Source organism: Lepidochelys kempii, chromosome 8 (assembly GCF_965140265.1).
Source record: "Lepidochelys kempii isolate rLepKem1 chromosome 8, rLepKem1.hap2, whole genome shotgun sequence".
NCBI classification, from domain to species: Eukaryota; Metazoa; Chordata; order Testudines; family Cheloniidae; genus Lepidochelys; species Lepidochelys kempii.
Window position 1 is genome coordinate 21,651,140 of NC_133263.1, and position 27,118 is coordinate 21,678,257.

Here is a 27,118-nt window from a genome sequence, read left to right on the forward strand (position 1 = left end):
TCAGTGATGCTAACTAACTGCATGTCAGGGTACTGGCGGATTGGCAGGGAGACTAGAAATGTACCATTTCCAGCGCTACGCGGTGATTTGAATTAAAGCTGAAGAAGAGAAACTTCAGGTCTAAGGAATAACAACAGGCTGTTGGCTCGCTTTGCGAGCGATGCAGCGGCAGGTCCCCAGGGGATTAGGTGGCGAGGTATGCTGAGAAAGTATCCCTCTTCCTCTCTTTTACAGTGAGCATCTGTAACTTTTCACTTCACCGCTCCACAGGTGGTTTCCGGGCCAATCCACTTCCACAGGACGCTGCGGCAGTTGTGTGTCTGAAAACACACAAGGACCTAGCACGTACTTACTAGCGAGAAGTTCTCGGGACCTAGCACGCACTTACTAGCGAGAAGTTCTCTTGATCGCGAGGCAGTAATGTTCGCTGGGAACGGAGCGTGGCGCACGCAAACCAACCTCGCTGGCAATGCACAAGTGAGGCGGGAGGGTGAATGCAGACAGTTGTGCAAAATGCCACTCGGTCGCAGACTCGAAACCTTCGCTGCAAAAGGGCCGAAGTATCAACAGTGAAACCAAAGCGCCAGGGAAGGCGCGCCTGCCTCTGTCAGCAAAAGCGCCTGGAGCCAGGGATCAGCCTGCGGGCTGTGTTCCCAGGGAGCGCCCTGCTTTGAGAGGCAAATGGGACCGGGGCAAGCAGCGATCCGGGCTGACTGCGAGCTCTGCCAGAAGCACCCGTGGCCGGGGCTGGGGAGTGAGGAGAGAGGGACGTCTGCAGGCTGCAGCGGATCAAAGTGGAGGCTCCCCCGTCAACTAGGGCACCGGGAGAGACCGGCACTGGGGCTGCGAGAACCACCCTAGGGGACAGACCAGCAGGAGCACCGTCACCACTGTCAGCCGTGTGTGTGTGTGTGTGTGTGTGTCCCCGTGTCCTGCTAGCAGCCCATTGGCTGGGGGCTGCCTGATGTCACGGCTGGCTGTTCCTATAAGCTCCCCAACACATAACGGGCTCAGGACACTTGTAGACGAGACTCCCGGCAGGGTCGGAGCTGCCCAGGCTGCAGCTGCAGAAGGGGAGGGAGCAGGCTAAAGGGGGAACAAACAAATGCAAATCCCTAGCCACCAAACAGTCTGTCAACAAGTCTGACTGCAAGAGGCCCCCAGCCCGGCCAAGCCACCGCCGGCATTTCTCGGGGAGCCAGCTTGGATCTCCTACAGCGCGCGTGTGACTGCTCCAGGGCACCAGCCAGGCGCACCGGGCACCGAGCGCAGGAGACAGCCGGCGTGTAAAGAGCGCGAGCGGAGCGCCGGCGCTGCGCAGTGGGCATCGGCCTGTCCCAGACTTGCCTGCGAAGAGCCCCGGCGCCGTGCGGCGGGGGATCGGTCGCGGGGCCGCCCGAGGCTTGCATGTCAACAGGGAGCAGAGCGCAGAACGTGCGCTGCTGCGGGTAGGAAGCCATGGGATCGGTGAGTCCCACCAGCCCGGGGCTTGCTGCGGTCAATGTGAGCAGCAGCGAGGACACGGGCAGTTCCAGCCTGTCGCAAGACGTCTGGATGGTGGGCATGGGCATCCTGATGTCTGTGATCGTGCTGGCCATCGTCTTTGGCAACATCCTGGTGATCACGGCCATCGCCAAGTTCCAGCGGCTGCAGACCGTCACCAACTACTTCATCACTTCCCTGGCGTGCGCCGACCTGGTGATGGGGCTGGCCGTGGTCCCCTTCGGAGCCAGCCACATCATGCTGAAGCAGTGGAAGTTTGGGAACTTCTGGTGCGAGTTCTGGACCTCCTTAGACGTGCTGTGTGTCACGGCCAGCATCGAGACCCTCTGCGTCATTGCCGTGGACAGGTATTTCGCCATCACCTCCCCCTTCAAGTATCAGAGCCTGCTGACCAAGAGCAAAGCCAGGATTGTCATCCTCGTGGTCTGGGTAGTGTCTGTTTTGACCTCTTTCTTGCCTATCCAGATGCACTGGTACAGAGCAGAGGGCCCGGTAGCCGAAAAGTGTTACAAAGATGAGAGTTGCTGTGACTTCTTCACCAACCAAGCCTATGCCATCGCTTCTTCCATCATCTCCTTCTACTTGCCTTTGGTGGTCATGGTCTTCGTCTATGCCAGGGTCTTCCAGGTAGCCAAGAAGCAGTTGAAGAAGATAGACAAATGTGAAAGGAGGTTTCATAACCAGAACAACCACCAGCAGGAGCAGAACGGGAGAGGAAGTCACAGGAGAACCTCCAAGTTTTGTTTGAAGGAGCACAAAGCCCTGAAAACCTTGGGGATCATCATGGGCACCTTCACTTTGTGCTGGCTGCCCTTCTTCATAGTCAACATCGTGCACGTGATACAGGACAACATTATCCCCACTTACCTGTACATCCTCCTGAACTGGTTGGGATACGTCAACTCCGGCTTCAACCCCCTTATTTACTGCAGAAGCCCGGACTTCAGGTATGCTTTCCAGGAGCTCCTGTGCCTCCGGCGATCTGCCCTGAAGATGCACGCCAATGGATATTCCAACAGCAACGGGAAAAGTGACTTCAACGAGGAGGACGATGGATATCAGTTGGGACAAGACAAAACGTGTGAATTGCTGTGTGATGGAGCGGGGCCACCTGCCAGTGAGGACTTATTGCACTGTAAAGGTACTGTGCTGAACGGTTGCGTTGAGTCCCAGAGCATCAGTCATAGCACACACGATTGCATATTGTAGAGAGATGAGCCTTTACCAAAAACAAAAATAACCCAGTCCAATGAAAAAGGCACCTTTAATGTAGTAACTGCAAGAGAACTAAAACTAGCAACCTTTATACAAGTATGTGGGAGTGCCCCCTTTAGGGGCGGGAGGGGGTTGTTTATTTGCAGGATGTACAAAATCCTCGGGCAAGTACATATTTATATGCACCTGGGATTATTTTAAGACTGTGGATGAGGGTCATCCCTTGAAGACTTGATGACTGTTGTGGTGTTTGTGTTTATCTACCTCAGAGATCTAGTAATAATAAGCACGTAACTGCTGCCCTCAAGCCTAGCAGGACTCCTGTCCCTTTGGTGAGTGGGCTGTCTCCCATCAGAGGGGAAGATGATCCTTTACTTCGGGGACGAGTCAGGGCTCGATTTGCCGTCGTTTGGGGGAATCGAGTCTGAAGTTTACTTCTTTGTGCAGTGAATACTGGTGTAAGGATGACCTCACTGCACCTGTTTGTCCAAATTCCTGTCCACTGTATAAAAGTATGGTGACAACTTTAAGTGATGCTCTAATGACTTCATACTCAGTTCTGCTAGGAATGGCTCATCTCCCCCGCACCAAATCCCCATTAATCCCAGTTCAGTCTTCATGTTAGTGCAGTAAACATACCTTTCAACTGCCCTTCCTTTGAGATCTGAGCTTCCCTTCCACCCACACAAATATGATGGTCACATTTTCATTACTGCGCATTATTTAAATCCCAAAGACTTGGCTGTGAAACTAATGGGCAATGTCCGCGTATGCTAAAGAAACCAGCCCCTTTCCCCATTACTAGAGGCTTCCTACGCTAATAGTGTTCTTCACTTGCGATCTTTGTTCCCTCTTGGCATCTGGAGAGGTCTGAGCCTAAATGCCAGCGGAATTCATGAGGATTAAGCCCATAATTATAAAGTTGTTAGCACTAGGGTTCTGCAGTTGACATCATCCAAAAGCAGGGAGCGGGGGCGGCTGGGAAGCTCAGCGAGGGCTGTAACACGATAACTAGCACTTCCCTTCTGGCCACACTGAACCTGATTCCCCTGCCACCACCCCGTGGCTGAGCTTGCTCTGCCCTGGAGGCGAGCGAGCACTGATTGGAAAGGTGGGCAGAGCAGTGCTCGGCAGGTTCCAACAGGTTTCAGCTCAGGGAGTAGCCCGTGAGCAGTTCCCATTGACAGCTCGTTCCGTTTACAGAGGGACTCTAAAGACATTTCAACGCCACTTCAGTGGCAGTGTTCACAATAGAGGCGCTTTCCCCCTGTCTATTTGGGTCTCAGTGGCCTCAGAGGTCCAAGCGTGGAGTAGGCTAGGACACGCAGTGGGGGCTCTTCGGCAATGACCTGTGAAATAAAGGGTGGTTTGATCCCGGTCATTATGTTCTGTATTATTTGTTAAGCACTCAGTGTGCTCGGAGCTGTACCCCTCCGGTCTGAGCGAGCTTAAGCTCTAAATCATGGGCTTTGGGGGTCACTGAGGGAATTCATCTGGGCTGTATTTTCCCCCTCCTGAAATTTCCCCTTTTAGTCTTCCCATCTTTCAACGGTGGTTACACCCCCACTGGAGTCCCAGCGCTAAGGGGATCATGGGCCTGGCAGTCTGCCCTTTATAGTGCTCTTATAAAGCATTTTGTGTAATCTCCGACTGTGTCCCCCATCTCATGAGGGACAGGAACACCGTATCATGAGCCAGGCCACTCCAGGCTGTTGTACAGTGAAATCCCCCCTCCACATCCAATAAACCAGCTCTTGAACATGATTTCTCATGTACAAAACAAAACAATCAAATGAAACATGCGGTCAAAACATGAATCAATTTTAGCCTCAGATGGAGGGTCTGGGACAAATCCCTGTTTATGGAAAAGTCCTCTGGAATTGTACAAGGGTGAAGCCAACAAAGTTCTGTCGGGTGCTTTTAAAATTACCATCAAACCTTTAGATTTTTAAAGGAAACCAGATAATTTCTGTAGGGGGAGATAGAATCGCTCTATAGAATTCTATACAAGAGAGATACTTCTGTTAAATTTGGAAGGCTGATTTAAAGAAACAAATAAACTAATGTTCTCTGTTCAATTCTATAGGACTTTTTCATTAAAAAAAAGAAACAGGCCTGGGGAATTTGGGAGAATGTAGAAGACTATGACTGTAAATTTCCTGGAGAAGGTAGCTGGAAAATTGTCCTGTGTGCTGCTAAAAATCACAGAAAATTCCTCTAGCTAAAGGTTTTCCCAATCTTTAAAATAAAATAACAAGGTGTATTTAATTCAGAGAGTGTTTGGTCTCAGGAGACAGTGGATATGGAAGGGTAGATCAGTCTTTGTTTTTCTGGCCCCGTTTTATTTATTAGCTTTCCCTCTTGGCAGGTTTTACATTTTGTTCCTGGTTTGCAAACCTTGCTTCATGTTGGCTGCAAGCTCCCCGGGGCTGTCAGATGGGAAGCTAATACTCAGACACAAGTGGACAGGTGCGGGTGGGGAGGAGTACAGAGACCTGTGGGGGAGCGAGAGGAGACTGTTACCCTTCAGCAGAGCAGCCTCTCGATGCAGGAAGCAGTGATCAGAAAACGGGACTCTTCCTTCAGGCTTACATAGATGTTTTTTTAAAAGGGTGCAGCATGGCTGCAAAGAGAATGTGAAAGAGAAGGGTCCTTTCAAAACATGTGAAAAAGACTGAGGTGGGGGAAGATCACACACTGGGTCCCTTACAAAGTTTCCATTCCAATCTGTTCTATGTATTTGTATGCCAGATCCCTCAACACAGTATCTGAATGCTTAATATCTTGGTATGTTTCTATTTTGCTGCTTTGTTATTGCACTCTGTTAATACAGGTGTGCTGTCTTAGGGAACTGCTTTGAGCTTTGACTAATTTGCTTGAAATAGCTTTTGGTCAATCTCGGAATCATGCATGGGTTAGGCAACCAAGACTGTTTTGACCTGTGCCCTAGGATTCCAACAAGGAGTTTCCTGGAACAGTGTCTTAGTGGGAAGAAATATCAGAGAAAACAAAACAAAAAAACAAATGCAAAGAGTCGTGGTGTTTTCAAATGGTGAGCTGCTCCCAACCTCAGCATTTATTTCACCGCTCACCCACGCCTTTGCCCTGAAAAAACTCTCCACCAAGAATATCGTCACTAACTGTAATTGGTATTTCCAATGAATTTCTGAGTGAGCCTTTGCAAATCATTTGTGATAACTCCTGGAAAGCTGTCCATGTAAAGCATAGATTGGCTTCGCCTTATGTTCTTTCTGTATTGAAAATACTTTTGGCACATAGTTGGGGAAGTTTCCTGTGGTTCCTGGGAGCTGCTGAGCAGTCAGGAAGCTCGATCTCCTAAGCGTTATCCTTTCAAGTGAGGCCTGCTGCAGAGATTGTCAAGTGAGTGGTGAGGATTTGCCTACTGATTTCTTACAAGCTAAAGTCTCTGCATCTTGATCAGAAATCTGTAGTTTTCTCTCTTTCAGGTTAGATCTTTTGTTGTGTCTGTTAACTGCAGATGCCAGAGGGATGTAACTAAGTAGCGGAGCCCCCTCCCCGGCCAAACTGGTAAAAGGTATGCTGAGTTGTTCTTTGCAGAATATACAGTGTTTCTTCCTGTTGCCCAACTCACTCACCTACCCTCCAAGTGGAGAAAGCACTTTGTTTAGCAGCTAGTAAGCATATGTAGCCCGAACCACCTTCATAAACCTTCCAATTTGTGCATAGTCATGCTTGGGATTAGTGTTTACACCATGCAAGGTGGTTATTAAAACAGTAAAAAGCCTGCCGTCAGGTTCAAGAGAGGTGACCGGGAGGGACATGCTGCAGCAGAGTTTGGAGCAAAATGCATGGGGCTTTCTGACAGCCCTTTCTGCAGCTAGGGGCCAATTGCGAAGTGTGATTAACGGAGAGACTCACTGCATCTGTGAAATTAGAAGAATGCTAAGGCAAATCTCCACAAAAACAATGCTGCGTTATCTTTTGCACCTTTAACAGTTGTCCTTAAAGGAGAAGGCCAAATTAAAAGACAAAGCCAGACACCATGCAACACAATGAAGTGGGACTATTTATAGCAGAGACCTTGCAGTCACAGTACACACACTTGCACTATTGTGCTACTTTGCAAAGGAGTATCTGCAAGTTAAAGGGGGGCCACCATGTCATGGCTTTTCTGACAAGGTGATGCGAGCTCAGAGACTACAAAAGTGTGTGTGTGCGGGAAAATGAAGGAATTCGGGGCGGGGGGGGGAGTGGAATGATTCAAATCGCCTCTAAAAATGTGGAATGTGAAATAAAAAATAATGGCAACAAAATTTAAAATAAAAATACCAGGCATTCTTTAAACATGCGGAGCGTTCAACCCTGCAGAAGTCTGTGGAAGGATTGTAGAGATAACTGTTTAGCACCCACATTCCCTTTAGGGTCCAATTCGCCATTGACCTGCACCTTGTGTAGTCATTTGCCCCATTGTGAAGTAAGTTCAAAGCAGGTGTAAACGATGCCATTCTGCTTTGTTTTGACGCTCACTTTGCACTGGTAGCAATGGTGATACAAGGTGCTAGGGTGAATTCAGCTCTGAGACATTTTGAACCGTGTCCATGAAGCCTTGTCTCAACTATTGGCATTTTATAGGGAAGAGGAGTTGAAATGGGTGCTCCTCCCTCTCCCCAGCAAAGTGGGCATGGTCCTCTGGGAAGAGTGGCTAAAAGAGCCGGATCCTTGAATCCTCCTTTAGAGGATGGGAGGTGTGGTTGCCATTACAAAGAGTTCTGCCTGGGTCAGGACTGCAGGGCTGAGCCCAAAGTATATACAGAGAAAGAGAATGTGGCCTGAGAAAGCTTCTTCCTCTTTCACTAGCTGTCTCCCTCCTATGGGAGATGACTTCCAAGATATCCCTGCTTGTCTGGCATTGACTGCCCCCTAGCACCAAGCAGAGAACAGGGTTTGCTTTAAGGAAGTTGCCTGGTGCATCGCTCCCTGCTGTTGATGTCAGGCTGTAAGCAGATCCTGTGCACAGTTCAATTCCCATATTAAGCCTTTAAAATACAGCCAGTCCCATTGAAGCAAACACATAGTGATGACGTTACAGGGTACATGCAATTGCTGTTAGGGGAGTCACTGGGTCTACAAAAACAATCTCTTTCCAGATAAACATTAACACACTGTCCTAGCAGAATGAAACCTGACACAGTGCAAGATTTAGGAACTCAGAAACTCAGGTGCCATTTGTTAATGAAGCTCGTTTTGTGTAGTATGAGGATTTAGATACAGAATGCTATTGTACAGTACAGTAGGTGCATGTAAACACACACATTCATTATCTACATGTTGCATATGCTGCATCAGTGTGTGTGTATATTAATTATTATTATATAGCAGTCCAGAGTAAGTAAAAAATTAGGTACAAGTTGTGGTTCTCGATTTCCTCTCCTGTGTTTTTTAGTCTGAACAGCCAGCAACCAACAATCGCTGTCAGTGTTTGGAATATGAATATACCCTCATGAATGGAATTACATGCACATGTGACATGGAGGATACACACCAGGATAGGGTAGCTTATAAGATTGATTGGGCCAAGTAGGAGGGAAACGGCAACCCCTCACAAGTGGCAGGGTGACATTCTCTTTAGCAAGGGCCCAGTTCTTCTGTCATAGACGTTACTGCCAAACTTCCATTGACTTCAGTGGGAATAGGAGTGGGCCCTGAGTGTAAACAATGCCACACCCTCATTGCTAGTGTTGTGCATATTTTGTCAATGACCACATTTGTTTGGCTATTTGATATTAAAACTTCAAATGCTCTTGCTGTGTGTATCTGAAGAAGAGGCGTGAACAGGGACATGGCTTGTCTCAGAACCACAGGGCTGTTCCAAGCACTGGAAGATGGAAGGGTCAGGAAGCAATAGGTTATTCACTGTGAGGCAAGGCTGGGAAGATGACCGGGATATGGTGGCACTGATCAACACAGACAGGATGGGTAAAGGAGGCATCATTAGTCCTGAGATTTGCGTGTAGATCACCTGACAATTGCTTCAGGTTTTACTTTTCTCTCTGACGTCAACACAGGTGGGGTGTGAGCTGTGGAGGTCTCAAACTAGCTGAAGCTGAAGGAAAGGATCAGCAACTTCTTTGGAAATCCACCAAACAATAGGTCAGATTCTCAGGTGCTTAGTCATGTGTTACTCAGTCTTACTCAGCCAAAACTCTCATTGGACTTGGCTCAGTGAAAACTGTTGACTTTCCATAGAAACATGACAGTTCAGAGAATGAAACTGTCATGGACCCAACCAGTTACAATATAACACACACAATAAATGGGCCCCTATAGAAACTGCCATGTGGAGATTAAAAAATGCAGAAAGGAAAACCTCTTGCCTGGTCATTTATTTTGTAATGAAGAAAATATCCTAAAAAACAGCAGAAACAGGTATATATAGATAAAGTATCTGGGCCAGATCCCCAGCTGGTGTAAAGTGACTTCAGTGCAGTTTTGTCTGTTTATATTAGCTGAGGATCTGGCTCAGAGTGTATAATACGCATTGTGCTGCTTTCACTCGTGGAAAAATAAATCCTAGAGAATTCCACTGTCACTGAAATGAAATACCTTGTCCAGACCTAAAATAATGTGCTCCACTGAAAACACACAGGCCTACATTCTGTGCTGCTGGTTTGTACCTCCCACAAACACTGCCATGTCACTGAGATTGCACCAGAGGCAAGTAGAATATTTTGTACCCCTTGTGTATGTATATGTATAGTCCCTGTGAATATATTTTATAGTGGGGGATAAGTGCCCTCCCCATCTATTGCTTATTGCACTTTGGATGAATAGAGTTTTGCATAACATCCATGCTCAGTTGTGTAATTCTTTGAATTCTTGTAAGTCTTGGTGCTGTAATTCCTGCTTTAGCAGTGTTGCCGAATAATGGTGTAGCTGCAGACCCCTGAGTCTTTTTTTACTCTGGTAGCTGCATTTTCCACTTCAGGAGCTGTCTTCGCTCCGTCCTCCAAAGCAGACATAGTATGTAGAGTCCCTCCACTGTGTCAGTCTTTTGCTTCATTGGAGACATTCCTGGAGAGCTTTTGCTTTGTGAGATGCCTTGGCCTCAGAAGATGAATTGTCAATATCAGAGAATTATTGATGTGTGTACAATTAACCTATGAGAAGTATGCTGATCCAGAGCCCCAGTTATGGGGAATTCTCACAGCTCAAACCTTTTTCTGTAATGGGCCAATTCCAAACACCCCAAGATCTGGAGAAGTCCAGGTTTACACCTATATTTCACTCCCACAAGTTCAGGACCCTGGGCTTTGATTCTGCCTATGGTGAATTTTGAAAGCAGGGTTTTGCTCTATGCCCATCTCTAGTTACTATGGAATCTCTCTCTCTCTCTCAGCTGTGCTTTCCTTAGTTCAGACATATGGTATATGCTGTAGAATCTAGCTAAGTCATATCCCCAAAATCAGAAAACAGCTGATTGCTATAGGAAGTTAGTGATGAAAGGCACTGCAGGTCAATGCATATTATACTATAGCATGATATCAAAAGGGCATGTATGGATGGATGTATATAGAGGAGCCAAGGTTGTGAGCTGAAGGATCAAGGGCAAACAGTTGAGGTTCCACTGACTGTACATGTAAATCTACCCCCATTCCTCTGCATTCTGGGCCAGGTGTTTAGCTCCTAAATGGCTGAAGTCTAATGTGCTGGGCACATTAAAGATGAGAGCAAGAGTTGTGTTGAGACACGGCGCGGAGGCAGGGAAAGGGAGGAGGAGAGCTAGTTACCAAATATCCAGAAATATTAGCAGCATGAAATTTAAAGAAGTTAAGAAACAAGAAAGAGCCCCTGCCTCTCTGGAGAGGTAACCAAAGGGTGAGTGAGCACATACCATGCTCTCCAGCTTGGCAATGTCACAAGGCTCTACATTTTTCAAGCCCTTTATTTATTTACTTACTTACTATAAAGGACCTATTTTAGCCAGTGCATGAGGCCTACCAATTTTGACAATGCTGAGCAAGAGCTAACAGAATGCTGAGATCCTCCCACTGAATCTCCCTGCCTTCTTGTGTTACAACAGCCCAGTCTTCAGGAGTTAGAAACACTGAGGCTGGCAAACAGGAAAGATTGGCTTTCTCTCGCCTTTCTCTTCTACTTGTTCTGCTTGCTTCTTTTCACCAGCCTGGCAAATCTGTTTCCCAATGAGATCAACTTATGGAATAGGTCATCTCCCCAGGCTGCAGGCTCCCTCCATTGTTTACTCTCCCTTTGCTAGGTTCACTTTCTGCTGTCTGGGATCTCTGAGCCCACCTGTGTAATGGAAACTGCCCTCCCCTATAAAGTAGGATGGAACAAGGTTCCTGCATGACCTTGTTATCAGTAACTGACACCATACTGAGCAAAAAGAATGAGGAGTACTTGTGGCACCTTGGAGACTAACAAATTTATGTGAGCATAACCTTTTGTGGGCGAAAACCCACTTCATCGGAGGCATGCAGTGGAAAATACAGTAGGAAGATATAGATATATGCACAGAGAACATGAAAAAATAGGTGTTGCCATCCACACTATCACGAGAGAGCTGATAGTAGCTCACCTTAATTGATCACTCTCATGATAGTGGGTATGGTAACACCTATAACTATGACTGATCATAATGGGTATGTCTACATTGCAATTAAAAACTTGTGGCCAGCCCATGCCAGCTGACTTGGGCTAAGGGGCTGTTTAATTGTGTTTGACATTCAGACCTGGGTTGGAGCCCAGGCTCTAGGATCCTGCAAGGTGAGAGGGTCCCAGAGCTCCAGCTTCAGCCGAATGTCGACACCACAATTGAACAGCCCCTTAGCCCAAGTGCTGTAAGCCCAAATCAGCTGACACGGGCCAGCTGCAGGCTTTTAATTGCAGTGTAGACATACCCAGTGGGTACTGAAGGGAGTGCACAGGACCAGCCACTTCTTGTGATACTACAAGCGGGGAATGCCGCTCTGAAGCTACAACAGGCTCTGCTTGGGCACAGCAGTCCACGTATGTATCAGCTGTAGGATCAGAGCAGACTATGAACTAGCCTAATCTTTAACGTAGAAGTACCCCAGCAGGTCTCAGTGACACAGCCTGGATCAAGACAGAGCATAGTGGGAGCTGTAGTTTCTATCTGTACTAAATATGAAGGCAGCTACAGGCTGCACTGTAGAATTCCTTGGGCCAGCTTGCCTGTAAAGTGCTGCCAGGGGCTATTCGTAAGATTGTGCCAAAATAACCACGATGCACCACTCTGACTCCAATTTTACACAGGAATCATAGTGTAATGGAGTGAAGAATCAGGACCAATATTTTGCAAGGTGTCAGACCTTGACAGAATATTGTTGAATCACAAAAATGGGCTTGCAGGTCCTCCATTAACATAATGACAGCTTTCCTCCCATCTTCTCATCTTCCCAGTGGAAGGAAAGGATATCTGAAGTCCTGTGCAATATTGCTGGTGCCAGTGAGAGTGCATGGGGAAATAGTTTTTTGTTTACTGTCCTTGGTAAGGTCATTTTTGCACAATTGTTTATATAAAAATATGGAGTAAAGAAATGTAAATATATTTTTGTTCTTATAGCTAGCTAGAGAGAGAGATATATGAAAATATGTATGTACAAAGTCTGAGTATTTATTACAGGCCCTACTGTTTGACATGTGTTTAAATAAAGAGTATTTATGGTACTGCTTCTGCCGTTGATTTGCTGTCATTTTGGCTGGTTGCATGTCTCACACTTTCCCCCAAACACTGCTGATAAATCCTCCAAGATTTGGAAACAAAACAAAGCCACCAACCATGCATTAGCAGGCAGGATGCAAAACCTTCTTGAGTTTGCATAACCTTTTTTGCATAAGGTTTTCCTCTCTTGGGGCCTGATCCAATGAGGGACTGAGCACCTTCATCTCCTGAATCCAGCAGGAATTGAGAGTGTTTAGCACTTCCCAGGATAGGGCCCTCTCTCTGTTTCATCTCACCATCGAGGGCTATCATTCTAATGGTTTTCAAACAATCCGTCTGCTCTTCTGTCTGATCACATTGCAAACAACATATCACTGTCTTGAATGAATACTGCTTGCAGCATCGTTATAGCCATCTTGGTCTCAGAATATTAGAGAGATCAAGTGGGTGAGGTAATATATTTTATTGGACCAACTCAGGGCTTAAATTCTCACAGATTATTTCCCGGATATGATAAATAATGGACATGTCGTTCCCGCCATGCTATAAAAATTCCAGGACCAAATGGGGAGAGGGGAGGGTGGGGGAGGAGAGGGGAAGCAGGAGGCCTCAGGGCTCCAGGCTTCAGCATCTGGGCTGGGGTGGGGGGAGGGTGAGTGGAGCTCAGGGCTTCTGCTCTGCAGGCTGGTGAGGCTAGGGCTTCTGCCCTGTGTGGTGTGGGGCACGGGGCTTCAGCCCCCTGGGGGTGGGTGCACTGGGGCTTGGGGCTTCAGCTCCATGGGAGGCACACTGGGGCTTGGAAATGTTTACCAGACCTCTGCTCCGGACAGCTCCGGCTTAATTTAAGCCCAACTTAATCTGAATCTGGCCCAACTTCTACTAGTGAAAGAGGCAAGCTTTTAAGCTACACAGAGCCCAGACCTGAAGAAGAGCTCTGTTTAGCTTGAAATCTTGTCTCTTTCACCAAGAGAAGTTGGGCCAATGACAGATATTACCTCACACCCCCCGCCCCCTTGTATCCTGAATGAATAATGTACTTTTGCCACAGAACAGGCCTGTTTAGGAGGTGCTGTCATGCACTTATTTACAGCTTTGTTAAACCGTTTGGTTGCTGATCTCCAGTGCCAGTGTTCCAGCGGGACTTCAGAGAAACAGATGTAAAATACTGAGAGCGTTCCCCTGCTAGATTAGATCATTTAAAATGAGACGGGACCGAGCACTAGAAAATGTATCCTGGAGACCAGTCCTACATTGGCAGGGAATGGCAATAGCATACCTTGATAGGTCCTTTCCATTTGTACCCTCTACAACTCCTTGAAGGTAGTTCCAGGTCAGGGCTGGAGCAACTAGGTGGGGTATTTGAAAAGTATGATAGTTTTATGGCTCGTTGTACCATGCAGATAAAGATTTCTGGTGAAGAACATAAGAACACTGGACTGTAACAGATCTCCTGGATTATCCAGTCCCTTGCTATCACAGGCAACCCCACATTAATACATTTATCAAGCTCCATCCTAAATCTAGTTAGGTTTCTTGCCCCCATTACTCCTAGTGGAAGGCTGTTCCAGAACCTCATTCCTCTGGTTGCTCCAGGGGACCCATCACTGCAGGTGTCCGAGATGAAACAAAATGGTTAACGTCAGCCAGAAACACAGCCCAGAGTGTTGCAATGAAAAGTATTTTGCATTCTTCATGCTACATAGGGCTGTGATAAGGGCTTCTGTAGTGAAAGGCCTGTGTATGCCCTGCGTAGTTCAGCATTCCCCCTTCCCAAAAAATAATAGCAGGGCTTTGCAGAGGCACAGCACAGCTTGGGCAGGGAAATGGTTAAACCCAGTCATTGCCAAAGCCACCACAACTATCCAGAATCTAATCATTTTCTTCATTGATAAGTATTAGTTTTAAAAAGGACTGAGAACACTAGAGAGATCCAAGCCTTTCCTGACAGGGTGGGCCCTGAGTTGGTGCCAGACCTTCAATGGACTTTGAGGGCACTCAGCACCGCACAGGATCAGCTCTACACTTTCAAGTGGGACCTCATCTTGGAGTAAATTTCCAGCCACATCACACTACATAGAAAGGCATTTTACCCTTATGAGCCATGACCACCAATTCTCCCATCCCTTTGTGTTTGAACCGGGGCTTCCCTCCTTCCCCAACCTGCCTCCTCCTCAGGTTTGATCCTGCAGTGATGTCACTGTAGCGAGGACAATGTGACATCACAGTGGTTACTATGAAAATTACCTGCAGTCTCACAAACACCTGACTTCATGGCAGGCTCAAGCAGCAGGGAAACCTGGTCTGGAAGGTAGGGATCCTTACTATAGACCGTCCCAACCCACGGTTCCAAACACCCCCTTCCTGGGCTCCAGGTGTTCAAATTCCAGAGCTGAATCCTGCAGCTTCAACCCGGTCCTTTGAAATGTATAGGCAGCAAAAGGAGCCTCAGGGAAATCCCTTCCAAGTCTTTTCTCCTTAGATAAATATTTGCTTCTCTCAAGTGCATGCTAGTGCAAGAGTCTCCTTCATTTTTAAGGTTTCAGAGTAGCAGCCGTGTTAGTCTGTATTCGCAAAAAGAAAAGGAGTACTTGTGGCTAGACTAACCAATTTATTTCAGCATAAGCTTTCATGAGCTACAGCTCACTTCATCGGATGCATTCAGTGGAAAATACAGTGAGGAGATTTATATACACACAGAACATGAAAAAATGGGTGTTATCATACACACTGTAAGGAGAGTGATCACTTAAGATGAGCTATTACCAGCGGGGGGGGGGGGGGGGGGAGAAAACCTTTTGTAGTGAAAATCAAGGTGGGCCATTTCCAGCAGTTAACAAGAACCTCTGAGGAACAGTAGGGGGTGAGGTAGTGGGGGGGGGGAATAAACATGGGGAAATAGTTTTACTTTGTGTAATGACCCATCCACTCCCAGTCTCTATTCAAGCCTAAGTTAATTGTATCCAGTTTCCAAATGAATTCCAATTCAGCAGTCTCTCATTGGCCCTATGATGGTGTCCCCTGAATAGATATGTGGACACAGCTGGCAACAGGCTTTGTTGCAAGGATAGGTTCCTGGGTTAGTGTTTTTGTTGTGTGGTATGTGGTTGCTGGTGAGTATTTGCTTCAGGTTGGGGTGCTGTCTGTAGGCAAGGACTGGCCTGTCTCCCAAGATCTGTGAGAGTGATGGGTCGTCCTTGAGGATAGGTTGTAGATCCTTGATGATGCGCTGGAGAGGTTTTAGTTGGGGGCTGAAGGTGATGGCTAGTGGCATTCTGTTGTTTTCTTTGTTGGGCCTGTCCTGTAGTAGGTGGGTACTCTTCTGGGTCTGTCAGTCTGTTTCTTCACTTCAGCAGGTGGGTGTTGTAGTTGTAAGAATGCTTGATAGAGATCTTGTAGGTGTTTGTCTTTGTCTGAGGAGTTGGAGAAAATGCGGCCTAATCACATCAGCCACACTATCAGAGGCTCGTTCATCTGCACATCTACCACTGTGATATATGCCATCATGTGCCAGCAATACCCCTCTGCCATGTACATTGGTCAAACTGGACAGTCTCTACGTAAAAGAATAAATGGACACAAATCAGATGTCAAGAATTATAACATTCATAAACCAGTCGGAGAACACTTCAATCTCTCTGGTCACTCGATTACAGACCTGAAAGTCGCAATATTACAACAAAAAGACTTCAAAAACAGACTCCAACGAGAGACTGCTGAATTGGAATTAATTTGCAAACTGGATACAATGAACTTAGACTTGAATAGAGACTGGGAGTGGATGGGTCATTACACAAAGTAAAACTATTTCCCCATTTTTATTTCCCTCTCCCCCCTCTGTTCCTCAGACGTTCCTGTTAACTGCTAGAAATGGCCCACCTTGATTATCACTACAAAAGGTCTTCTTCCCCGCCCCCCCACTCTCCTGCTGGTAATAGCTCATCTTAAGTGATCACTCTCCTTACAGTGTGTATGGTAACACCCATTTTTTCCTGTTCTGTGTGTCTATAAAGCTCCTCACTGTATTTTCCACTTAATGCATCCGATGAAGTGAGCTGTAGCTCACGAAAGCTTATGCTCAAATACATTGGTTAGTCTCTAAGGTGCCACAAGTCCTCCTTTTCTTTTTGCTTGATTTTTTAGGTCCACAAAGAGGAGGAAACCCTTCAGGCAACCTTGGGCGTGGAGGGAAGGGCTCTCTTTCGCCCCGAGGTTTCAGTCCTTATTCCTATCAGAGCCACCCAGCTGAAAGCATTACTCACCCTTTCTGAATCTCACCACTGCAACCTGAACACTTGCTTCTCAAACCCCTGGGTGTAACTGGGCTCATAAATGTTACATGATCCAGGACCAAATCCTGAAGGCATTTACTCAGTCTTTATTCATTGATTTTACTATCAGTTTTGCCTGAGTAAGCACTGAATAAAACCTGAGTAAATAGCTCACAATCCAGCTCGATAAGATAGCTTTTCTCGGTCACATGTTTTTAAAAGGAGATATTGCTTCATGGGACATAGCTCCCGGAGAGTTACATGAAACAGGGGTAGGGGAAGGAGGGAGAGAAGGAACTACCTTAATTATTTGTTAATTCATTTATCAATATATTAATATTGGACCCCAGTTCTAGACCGTTCACTATCCAAGTGTTTTCTCATTCCTGGCTCAGGAATCCCCACCCTTTTTGGTCCCACCTGATTTATTTGTTCTGAGACTAGATGGCAGGTAGCCGTGTATGTTAAATATAGGTTGTCATTCCATATCCAATAAGCTCCTGCTTGAAGTGAGGCCCCATGAGCCAAGTCTCTGTTACACTAGTGTAAATGAACCTGGCATCCCTTGCTTTCAATCAGCAGACTCTTTGGGGAAGGGAGACTGTCTCCCGCAGTGTGTTTGTACTGTGCCTAGCCCAACGGAGCCTTGGTCCTGACTGGAGTCCCTGCATGCTACTGTAATATGAATCAATCATCATAATACTGAAGATTTACACTAGTGCAGCTGAATTGAAAACCTGGCCCTTTTTCTTTCCATGCACGTTCTAGGTTTAAAATATCCCTTTTGTTCTAGGTGCAGAAGTCTCCTGGGTATAAGGTTTGTGTGATCAGCCTAGCAACCAAAAGAATAGAAAGAAAAAGAAATCCCTTCTCTTTGTGTCAGGAAACAAAGATAATTAGAGGGAGAAACATCACAGTGACCACTGCCTTGGTCTGGGGTTGCTAAATTAATGCTGAATCTCAGAGGATAGGTTCTAGGTTGTGCTCACTAGAAGATTTGATCCTCCCCATCACACCTTGTTATATGCAGATCCCCATTTTACCGTTCCCATGTCTCCTCCCTCATTGATCCCACCCTCTGTACATGTGCTGTCAATTGGTCAGGACTCAGAAGCAAAGGGCCTGTGTGACTCATCCTTATTAAACCCAAGTATCTTCAGCTCTTGTAATTCCCCAGTAGGTTTGGCTGTGTTGTGACCTGCGGGGGCACTGATTTTAATTGCCTATTATTCAGCTTGTTTGTCCTTTCACAGTCAGATTCTGCTCTCTGTCACACTGGTGAAAATCTGCAGTTCACTCCACTGACATCAAGTTCAACAACTGATAGTAAACTCTGAAAAAGCATAATCTGTGAAGCATGGCTGCTGGCATGGTTGTGAAATGACTGCGGAGAGGGTGGCTTTCACAACTGTGCTGGTGGAACAAATATTACTCAATGTGGCAAATTTCCCTAGTGTAGACAAGGTATCAGTGTCTTCAGTTTGTATTTTGCTCAGGGCTTGATTGTGAGACATTAGTCACCGCCCTGAACTAGGGGGTTTCATGCAAAATGCACTGCACCAGACATAGCCTGAGGGGGGCATTGTGCCTCAGCGATATCCCTTGGAGGTACAGTTCCTTCCCTGCTTCCCTCCTGCTCCAGGGGAGCAGTAATTTGCTGTTCTATACGAGCACCAAGTGACGACACCCACTGCACTGGCAGAGCTGTGCTGGTTGGTGGGCTGGGGCACAGTGCCAAGGCTTCCTGCCTGCTTTGGCCAGGGCCGGGGGAAGAAAGAGGCATGCAGTGCCCAGTCACACCTTTGTGGTCCTGCTTGCCTATGCAGGAGCGTAAGATGGGGGCTTACTCCTCCCAGTGCCAGACATGCCAAATCCGCGAAGAAACCACAGAAATTGGGCTAGTTTTTGGCTTGTAGCTTGTTGCTTCTTTTTTTTTTTTTTTTTTTGATCGGCTCCTGGCAAGCAGAGGCAAGGGGCAAGCAGGGACAAGGGGGGAGAGAGTCAGGGGTGCACAGCGGGCCCACCACAGTCCCGGACTGCACATCGTGGGGTCTAGTCACCTAGAGTGTTGGGGTTCTTAGGGATTGGCTTGTTTTGACCTTGTTTTGAAATGGGATTAGCTTGATTTTTGTCTTATTGTGAAAGTCAGGGTGCTTATTTACTGTGTGAAAGTTGGCAACTGTGCCCAGCGCCCATGTACAAGTCTGTAGTTCTAGTCAGAATCGAGTTGGTAGTTTCCTCTCTCCTGGGGGTATAAATCAAGAATACCACCATTAAAGTCAATGGTTACAGCAGTGTAAAACCAGGGTGAGATCAGAACCAGCCCTCCATTGCCTCTCCCACCCTGACACTCACGGACACCTTTCCTTCCCCTGTCACTCTTCACCTAAAACATTATCTCCCCTCCAAGACAACAGCCAGTTTAAAAAAGAAAATGCACAGCAGCCTGTGATTGGGGTAATTATAGCAGCCTGCTTCTTGAGGGAGCAAACCTGACATATAATAGTCCCCACGGAGCCAGTACAGTTCCTTGCCCAGGAGGCTGAGATCCAAATACACCCGGCCATGCCGGGCCTTGCCTCCTTCCCAAGTTCTGCTCCTACCCCAACTGATGGGGATGTTGTCTTTTTGTGAGGGCTGTCGTCTTAGCTGACCTAGCAGGGATTGACCCAGAGACCTGCAGAGATAAACATACGAGGGGCTACAGCTTCAACTAAAGCATCACTGCTCTATATCAGAGTCAGAGCCTCTGTGGCCCAGCACAGAGGGGCTCTTGTAGCACACACTCACCACAGGGTAACATTTTCAAACAGCAAAGAAGATCTGGGAAGATCATGGTGTCCCGGGTACCTGCAGAGTGGGGACGCTGGTGGCTGTAAGACCATGAGAGCCCCCACCCCAAGTACAGGGGAATAGAAGGGACTCAGCAGCTGGCAGGATCAGAGACCATTTGAACTAATTAATATGTGTTCAGTGCAATTAGAGAATGAGAGAGGGAGAGGGGACCTGGGGGAAGGGCCGGGAGAGGTGTGTGTGTGTGTGTGTGTGTGTGAACAAAATCATGGCAAAGGCATTGTATGACTTAAAAAAGGACAGCACCCACTAAATGTGCCATTCGCTTATTCAGTTCATTGTGAAAAACTGGCAGGTTGTCCAAGCCCCGGCATGGGGATCAGCAGAGGAGATAATCCCCTCTCCCAGGGGTTCCTGGAAATGTTTATTTCCAGGCCGGAACCCTGCAAAGAGGTATCACTGAACTGTCCATTCCTGAATGAACATCTTTCAGTCTCCCACAAGGAGAGTAACGTACACCCTGTTCTGTCTGTGCTCCCCCTCTCCACCCCCCAATTCCCTAATGCAGCCTGTGGGCTGACATTTGCTAGCAGACCGTAAGTGACAGTTGTGGTCAGTTCTCACTAGCAATAAAAGGTGATGACATACTGTACGTCGCCAGCAGTGGGCGGGGATGGGGGAGGATGGGGGTGTGTGGCTTATCCAGCTGCACTGTACCTAACAGCATGAGGAGCACAAGAGTCAAGTGATCCGTGGCGAAGGGCCCAGGCCATTCCCAGCAAAGAAAGGTCAGGAGCACAGCATGCAAATGAAGTGTCACCAGACTCAGAACCAAAGGCAGGGGCGGCAGCAGGCAGGACAGGGCAGATGAGGCTGTTGTTTTTAGTGTGACTTGTTTACTTTGGCCTGTGGAGATAAAAACAAAGTATGGGGAAGAAAAAAACAAATCACAAAGCCTCATCTTCTTTGGCTTTCGTAGCTGCCGGCTGGTGAAACATTCTGCTCTGCTGATCTCGATCACACACGCATGTTCGGATGTCCCTCCAGCTCCAGGCTCAGGGAGGTCCAGAGACGTGACATCATCTTCCTATCTCCCCTCTGGATGCAGGCATTTATCAGGCTCATTCTGCCCTCTGACCCGGGGCAAACATCACGTGTCTCCCCTTGTAGGACAGCACTACAGGGTTCTGTGGGAATGGACCAAAACACTAGCATTTGTGCTACGGTGATTCTGCAAAGCTCTCGGGGCTTTTCCATAGATTGGAGTATTTTTCTTGTCATGTTATCCTCTATGCCAGAGGTGAACAGCAAACCCCATGTGCTTGAATGAATATCTTTCTGCTGCATAAGAGTTTCCCCTAAAGCTGAAAATGTTGGAAGAACAACAATAGCACTAAACTCTTTGAAGCAGGGGCATCATTTTGTTATGTACAGTGCTAGCAAATAGGGTCCTGGGCTCATAGCTGGGCCTGCTAGGAAATACAAATAATAATTAACAATAATAATAACTAATGGCAGTATTGCCAACCCCAAGGATTCAAAATCCATGAGCTAGGCCTCCCCAAATCATGAGATTAACATAAAAATCTTGAGGGTTTTTTTACGAATACATTTTGGATTCTGTTTATTTCCCTTCTGGGTTTTGAGCATTTAGGGTTCACATGTTCAAGCTTTTCTCTCCAGCCAGGAAGGTCAGAAACTTAAAAAGAAGAAAAAGAAAAAAAGCTGCAATGTTTATATAATAATAAAAACACCAAAAACCACAAGACTCCTGTTAAAAATTACAAGAGTTGGCCACAATGTATGTGCCAAATTCATCCCTGGAGCAGGCAAAAGGGGCTGTGGCATTGGCCAGCATTTAATCCTAGGAGGAAATTCCTATTCTTTGTGTTCACTGGTAACCATGAGGCAGGATTTGAACTCACATCTCCAGAGCTGAAAGACAAGGGTACTAATCTGCTGTGTCACTTATGCCCCCATATTGTTTCTTTTGGGTGTGTCTACACTGCAATTAAAAATCTGCAGATGGCCCGGGCCAGCTGATTTAGGCCAGCAGGGCTCAAGCTAAGGGACTGTTTAACTGTGGTGTAGATGTTTGGGCTGGGGCTGGAGTCCAGGCGGGTCCAAACCCAAGCCCAAATGTCTACCTTGCAATAAAACAGTCCCTTTGCCCAGGCTCTGTGAGCCTGAGTCAGTTGGCACAGGCCAGCCACAGGTGTCTAATTGTAGTGTAGAGAGACCCTTAATTTCCTAGGTCATAAACTGCAGGATTCATCAATGTAAAAAGAATATATGAGATCCAAGATTCAAACACATCTTTACTTTTAAGACTCTACATTGCAATTTAACATCATGGGTGAAATTCAGCCCTCATGTATCCCCAGTAGAGTAAATGGGGTTAAAATAGGGATGAAAATGGCCATGTCTCTCCAGTTACACAGCTGTCCACCATGGAATTCCACAGGTTTCCAGTGGAGGTCTTGAATGAAGCCATGAAAATGGAAAAGCTCCTGGCTCCAGTGGGCTATGAGTGTTCTGAACAAATCCCAGATGCTGTGCAGTCAATAGGGGCACATCTACACAGTAGCCGGGAGGTGTAATTCCAGCTCTGGTGGATGTATACATACTAAGTGTGCTCGAGCTAGGACCGAGGCTTCAGTGGCATGGGTGGTGTTTTGGGCTAGTCACCCGAGTACCATCCTGCCTGACCCCCTGGGTACAAACTCTGGCAGCTAGGTTGACAATCAGGTTTGACTTAGTGTAGTGTTAGGGATGGTCATGATCCCGTCATGTCTGATAGGATTCTGAACTGAAACCAGAACATAAACAAGGTTCTTAAGCTCTATCCTAATAAACATGATTAATAATAATAAAATGCATGGCTGGTTTTGGGAACCAATGCACTTCGTAATGTTAGGTTCAACCACTGGGATTTCAGGAGATTTAAGAAAGAAAGAAAGAAAGAAAGAAAGAAAGAAAGAAAGAAAGAAAGAAAGAAAGAAAGAAAGAAAGAAAGAAAGAAAAGCATACTGCCATCCCCCATTTGGCAAAATAGTCATGCAGACATGAGCAATGTGCCTAGGACTTCAATATATCTATGTGTGAATATACCTGTGATGGAGATAATGCAGATCACCAGCGAGGGTGTATTATTGCAGTTTTTAAATCTCTTGAAACCCTGTGACATGAAATTGACTACCCAGTCATAAAACCTACTTTCCTGCCCTTTGCACTAATGCGAATGATGGTGGCAATGGAAAAAACTGAATGACATTTTACTCGCCCGTCAAAAGGCATTACTGGCGCCAGGGACAGTAGAGTTTGCAAGGCTACTTATCTAATTCATGGCGGTTGCGCCTGAGGACTGTGTGTGGACAGCCCCATCACCCTGCCCTGATAGTTGCAGCTTGACTTGCACGCTGCACCCTTGTTTGAACCCTCTCTACCCCCTCCAGCATTCTTTGCACCTGTCCCCTCAGCTGCATCCTGCATGGCCACCTCTCTCCTGTTCTCTCACCTATACCTGCCCCATCATCTGTTGTACAGGGAAGAACGTTCTTCCAAATTCTAGCAGGCTAGAGTCGTCTTTCCCCTCCCTCCCCACCATCCCGTAGTCTCAGCTGCCACCGCCACAGAAACCGTTTCAGAACATTCCTTCCTTCCACTCGGCGGCTGTGACACGCCTCGCTGATATGTTAATCCTGCAAGAGCTGCCACTAGCTGGAAGCATTGTCAAGTAGGGCCTTCCCTTGCTTTGGTTCTGGGAATTTAGATGAACAGAAACCTTGTTCGGCATTGACTCTCTTCCAGCCTGAGTTCCCTGTGGCATTTCCACATGAGCCCCAAGCCTCATTTCACACTCATTTCACATAAACACTGAAGTTTGCAGTTTGTCAAAGGCTTTCACTGGAAGTCGGGAGCCAACAGTCCAGCAGCTGTTGGTCCAAACAGTGACCTCATAGACAAATCTTGGCAAAAGGTGCCTTGTTATTCAATGGGCTGCGTACATGGGACCCTATGTGACTGAGGTACACGTATAGATTAGCTCTTCTGCATAACCCAGCGTGACCTGTGCACCCTCACTCAGCCAAGGCTGAGATTACAGAGCAAGGATCCTCACAACACTACCAGCCAAGAGCATTCATTAAATCCTTCTCAGAGACCTGCACGCCTCACTGAAAAGGTTTCCTCCAGTAAGAGCCCTCCTGTGGTCTATGCAGCGTTTCTCAAATGCAGCCACCAGGGGGTTTTCTTGCAGCCACAACCTCCTGGGCTTGTGATGTGGAGGGAGGGCAAAGTAGTGCCCCCTCCTCCCCCCCGTTGCTCCTGGATGCACGGCCCTGGTGTCAGTACCGGATTTACCGTGCTGCTGGGCCCATGCTCCAAAGGGGCCCCGGTCCAGCCCGCTCTTCTCCGCCCCCTACTCCCTTCTGCGGGGGCAACGGGCAGAACCTTGGTCCTGCCGACTCCTGCTGCTGCAGCAGAGCTGGCTCAGCCGGCAGCCAAGCTCCCCACTACCCCGCCTCTTCCCCTGAGCATGCCGTGTTTCCGCCCCTCCCCCTCCCAGTGCTTCCCCCACCACCGAACAGCTGTTTGCTGGCACGAGGGAGGGAGAGGAGCGGGGCCGCAGCGCACTCACCACTCGGGGGAGGAGGCGGGGGAGGAGGCTGGGGCTTGGGGAAGGGGGTGGAATCAGAGCATACCCCCTTCAGCCCCCTGCCGTGAGCTGCAGGAGGCTGGGAACACCCCCACGGCCCCAGCTCACACCCCCAGCCCTGTGCCCTGACTCCTGCACCCCCCCCACACCTCCACGACCCCAGCCTTGACTCTTGCACCCCCCCACATACCGAGCCCCTACTCCTGACTCCTGCACCCCCCCACATACCCAGCACCCCTACACCCCATGCCCTGTCTGCTGCACCCCCTCCATCCCCACCCCCCACCCTGAGCACCAAACGAGAGCTCCTGCACCCCCCCCCGCACATTTTCACTTGCACCCCTTGCACCAAATGGGAGCTGCTCCAGGTAAGTACTCCACACCCCAACTTCCTGCCCCAACCCTAAGCCCCCTCCCTCACCCTAGCTCCTGGCCAGACCCTGCACCCCAACCCTGCTCCTGCACCCTAAATCCCTCCCAGACCATGCATCCCCAGCCCTGTGCTCAGTGCACCCCCACCCTCAGCTCAGTGCAGAGAGAGATGAACAGAATGGGCTAGAACCAGGGAGAAGGTAGGTACCTACTCTATGTGGGCAGGGGCAGGGGGGAATCCGGTTTACCCCTTCCCCAGCCCTGCTGCAATTGCAGTTTACCCCCGGCCCCTCCCTTTCTCCAGAGACCAACCCTAGCTCCCGCCCCATTGTGCTTTTGCCCTTGGCCCCTGCCTTGCTCCAGTCAGCAGGGACTAATCCTCCCCACATGCCCCACTGTGCTCATCTTGCCCCTAGCCCCTGCCTCGCTCCAGCTGGGGACGAATCCTCCCCCCCCACCATGCCCCGCTGTCAGGGTGGATAAAAATCAATTACTTTTAAAAAAAATTTTAAAAATCGGATTTTTTAAATTTAAATTGGATTTTTGAGGGAAAAAACCTATTATATCTCATCATGGAATAGGGATTATAAATGCTAATTCTATAGTATGAGACAATATATTCATGTAATGTTTAAGAAAAGTTTTGTAAATGAGTTCTAATAGTTCATGGATTAGGGACCCAATCTGATGGGCTTCCATAGGCTTCTGTATAGATTATTTAGGTTAATCTTTCTATCTACCCAATGGGACTCAGTGCTCAGTCTAGAAGATACCATCAGAGATGCTTAGTTTTGCAGTTCTCAAACTGTGGATTTGTGTCTCCAGAGGTAACATGCTTGTTAACAGCAAAAATGTTTTTAAATAAATAATATATAGAGGTGAGAAATAACAGACCTCAACTCTATTGTCCCTCTGCAAATTTGTGTGCAGAGTCAATCCTTACCTCTCTTTAAAAGTGAAAACTTTCAAAAAGTTCAATGAATAGAAGATTGTTGGGGGCAGAATAGATCTGGACAAGGAGAAGAAGTCTGGAGATAAATGTGAGAAGCGAGGGACATATGCTTTTTTGTTAAAATATTATGTTTGCTGTTGAAGAAAAAAATCCAGAATACTTAATATTGTTGTTTTAGTTAAATAAAACAATTTAAATGTCCGTCTGGTGATGTTCTCCTCCTAATACAGTTTGACAAGAAAATCCTTCAAATATTAATGATTAACCTGTTGAATTGGAGATAGTTCACCTCCCAATGACTTCATAAATATGTGCTTCAATTATCTTTGGTAAATGAAATAACCAATCATTCATTTTCTGATATAGCTGTAAAATTCATCTGAAAAGTTTTCAAAATAAATCACTGTTTAAAAATGTATAGTGTGTACCTTCTAAAAATGAAACCTACATCTATCTCTGAGTTGTGAGGAATATGCATTAAGGTTATAACAACCAACAAGAATGCACTTTTCTGTAGAAAACCATGATTAAATCGAGTCTTCCTGACTAGTGATTTAAATCATGATTTAAATCAAATCCACCCTGCCCGCTGTGCTTTTGCCCCGACCCCTTCATTCCCCAGGGGGCCCCACAAATATGTTTGGCACCAGGCCCACAAAAAGTTAATCCTGCCCTGCAGACATCAGGCTATCTGTGGCAATACAGTTCTTTCATTGTGTCCCTTCCCAAGCTTGGCCTGATTGTTGGAGTTTTGTTTTTTGATGTGTCCCTTTAAGATTAATAGCAAGCCAGCTTCCTTCTCCAAGGCTGCTCTAATTACCTGAAACCCATTTTTACAATGGGTGTGGAGCAGGTGTGTGGCTGTTATTCTGAGTCATTATCCCTTTTCAGTGAGTGCATCCAACAGGTACAAAGATGAATCTGCATGGTCTTTTCTCTCTCTCCTGTATCTCCCTCCCTGGGACTGGGCTGGCTTTTAAGCATGGCCACCTGTTGAAAGCCAGTGAATGTGTGAATAATGTGGCATTTTCCCTGCAGCAATCAAAGTTGTTTACCTCTCTCCATAGAAAGACGCATAGAAAGTGTGGAAAGAAAGGAGTTCAAATACGGGCTTTTCACTGACTGGGACTCTGCTTTGTGTGCAGGATTCCTCTGCCCTATTGTCCATCTCTTCTTGTTCCCCCATCTTAGTTTATTTTTAATTCATATTAGTCAGTTTGCAATGGTTCACAACGGTCCCTGTCTGGGTCACAGCACCATAGTGCTAGGTGCAGTACGAACATACAGGAAGAGCCAGTCACTGCCCTGAAGAAAAGTAGTACTTGTGGCACCTTAGAGACTAACCAATTTATTTGAGCATGAGCTTTCGTGAGCTACAGCTCACTTCATCGGATGCATACCGTGTTTCCACAGTATGCATCCGATGAAGTGAGCTGTAGCTCACGAAAGCTCATGCTCAAATAAATTGGTTAGTCTCTAAGGTGCCACAAGTACTCCTTCTCTTTTTGCGAATACAGACTAACACGGCTGCTACTCTGAAACCTGCCCTGAAGAGTTTACAGTCAAAGGCCTCAGTCCTGCTAGCACTTAAACACATGCTCTACTTTACACATCTATGTAACCTATTGACTGCCCTAGGGTCAACCAGCCAGAGCGAAGTAGAAGATGTTTGC

General features: G+C 47.2%; 1 protein-coding gene across 3 annotated transcripts in view; it reads left to right on the forward strand.

Annotated features, from left to right (window-relative positions):
* Positions 1-395: 395 nt before the first annotated feature.
* Positions 396-27,118, forward strand: part of ADRB2 (adrenoceptor beta 2) — a 63,083-nt gene continuing 36,360 nt past the window's right edge. The window contains exons 1-2 of one of the 3 annotated variants that reach the window (XM_073355814.1): positions 396-2,644; positions 16,544-18,111. In XM_073355814.1, the coding sequence (XP_073211915.1) occupies positions 1,459-2,644; positions 16,544-16,671 (1,314 nt within the window). In that variant the 5' untranslated portion in view covers positions 396-1,458 and the 3' untranslated portion in view covers positions 16,672-18,111. Of the gene's footprint in view, positions 2,645-16,543; positions 18,112-27,118 lie in introns of those variants that run through there. The other 2 variants (XM_073355815.1, XM_073355816.1) reach the window with 2 other exon arrangements.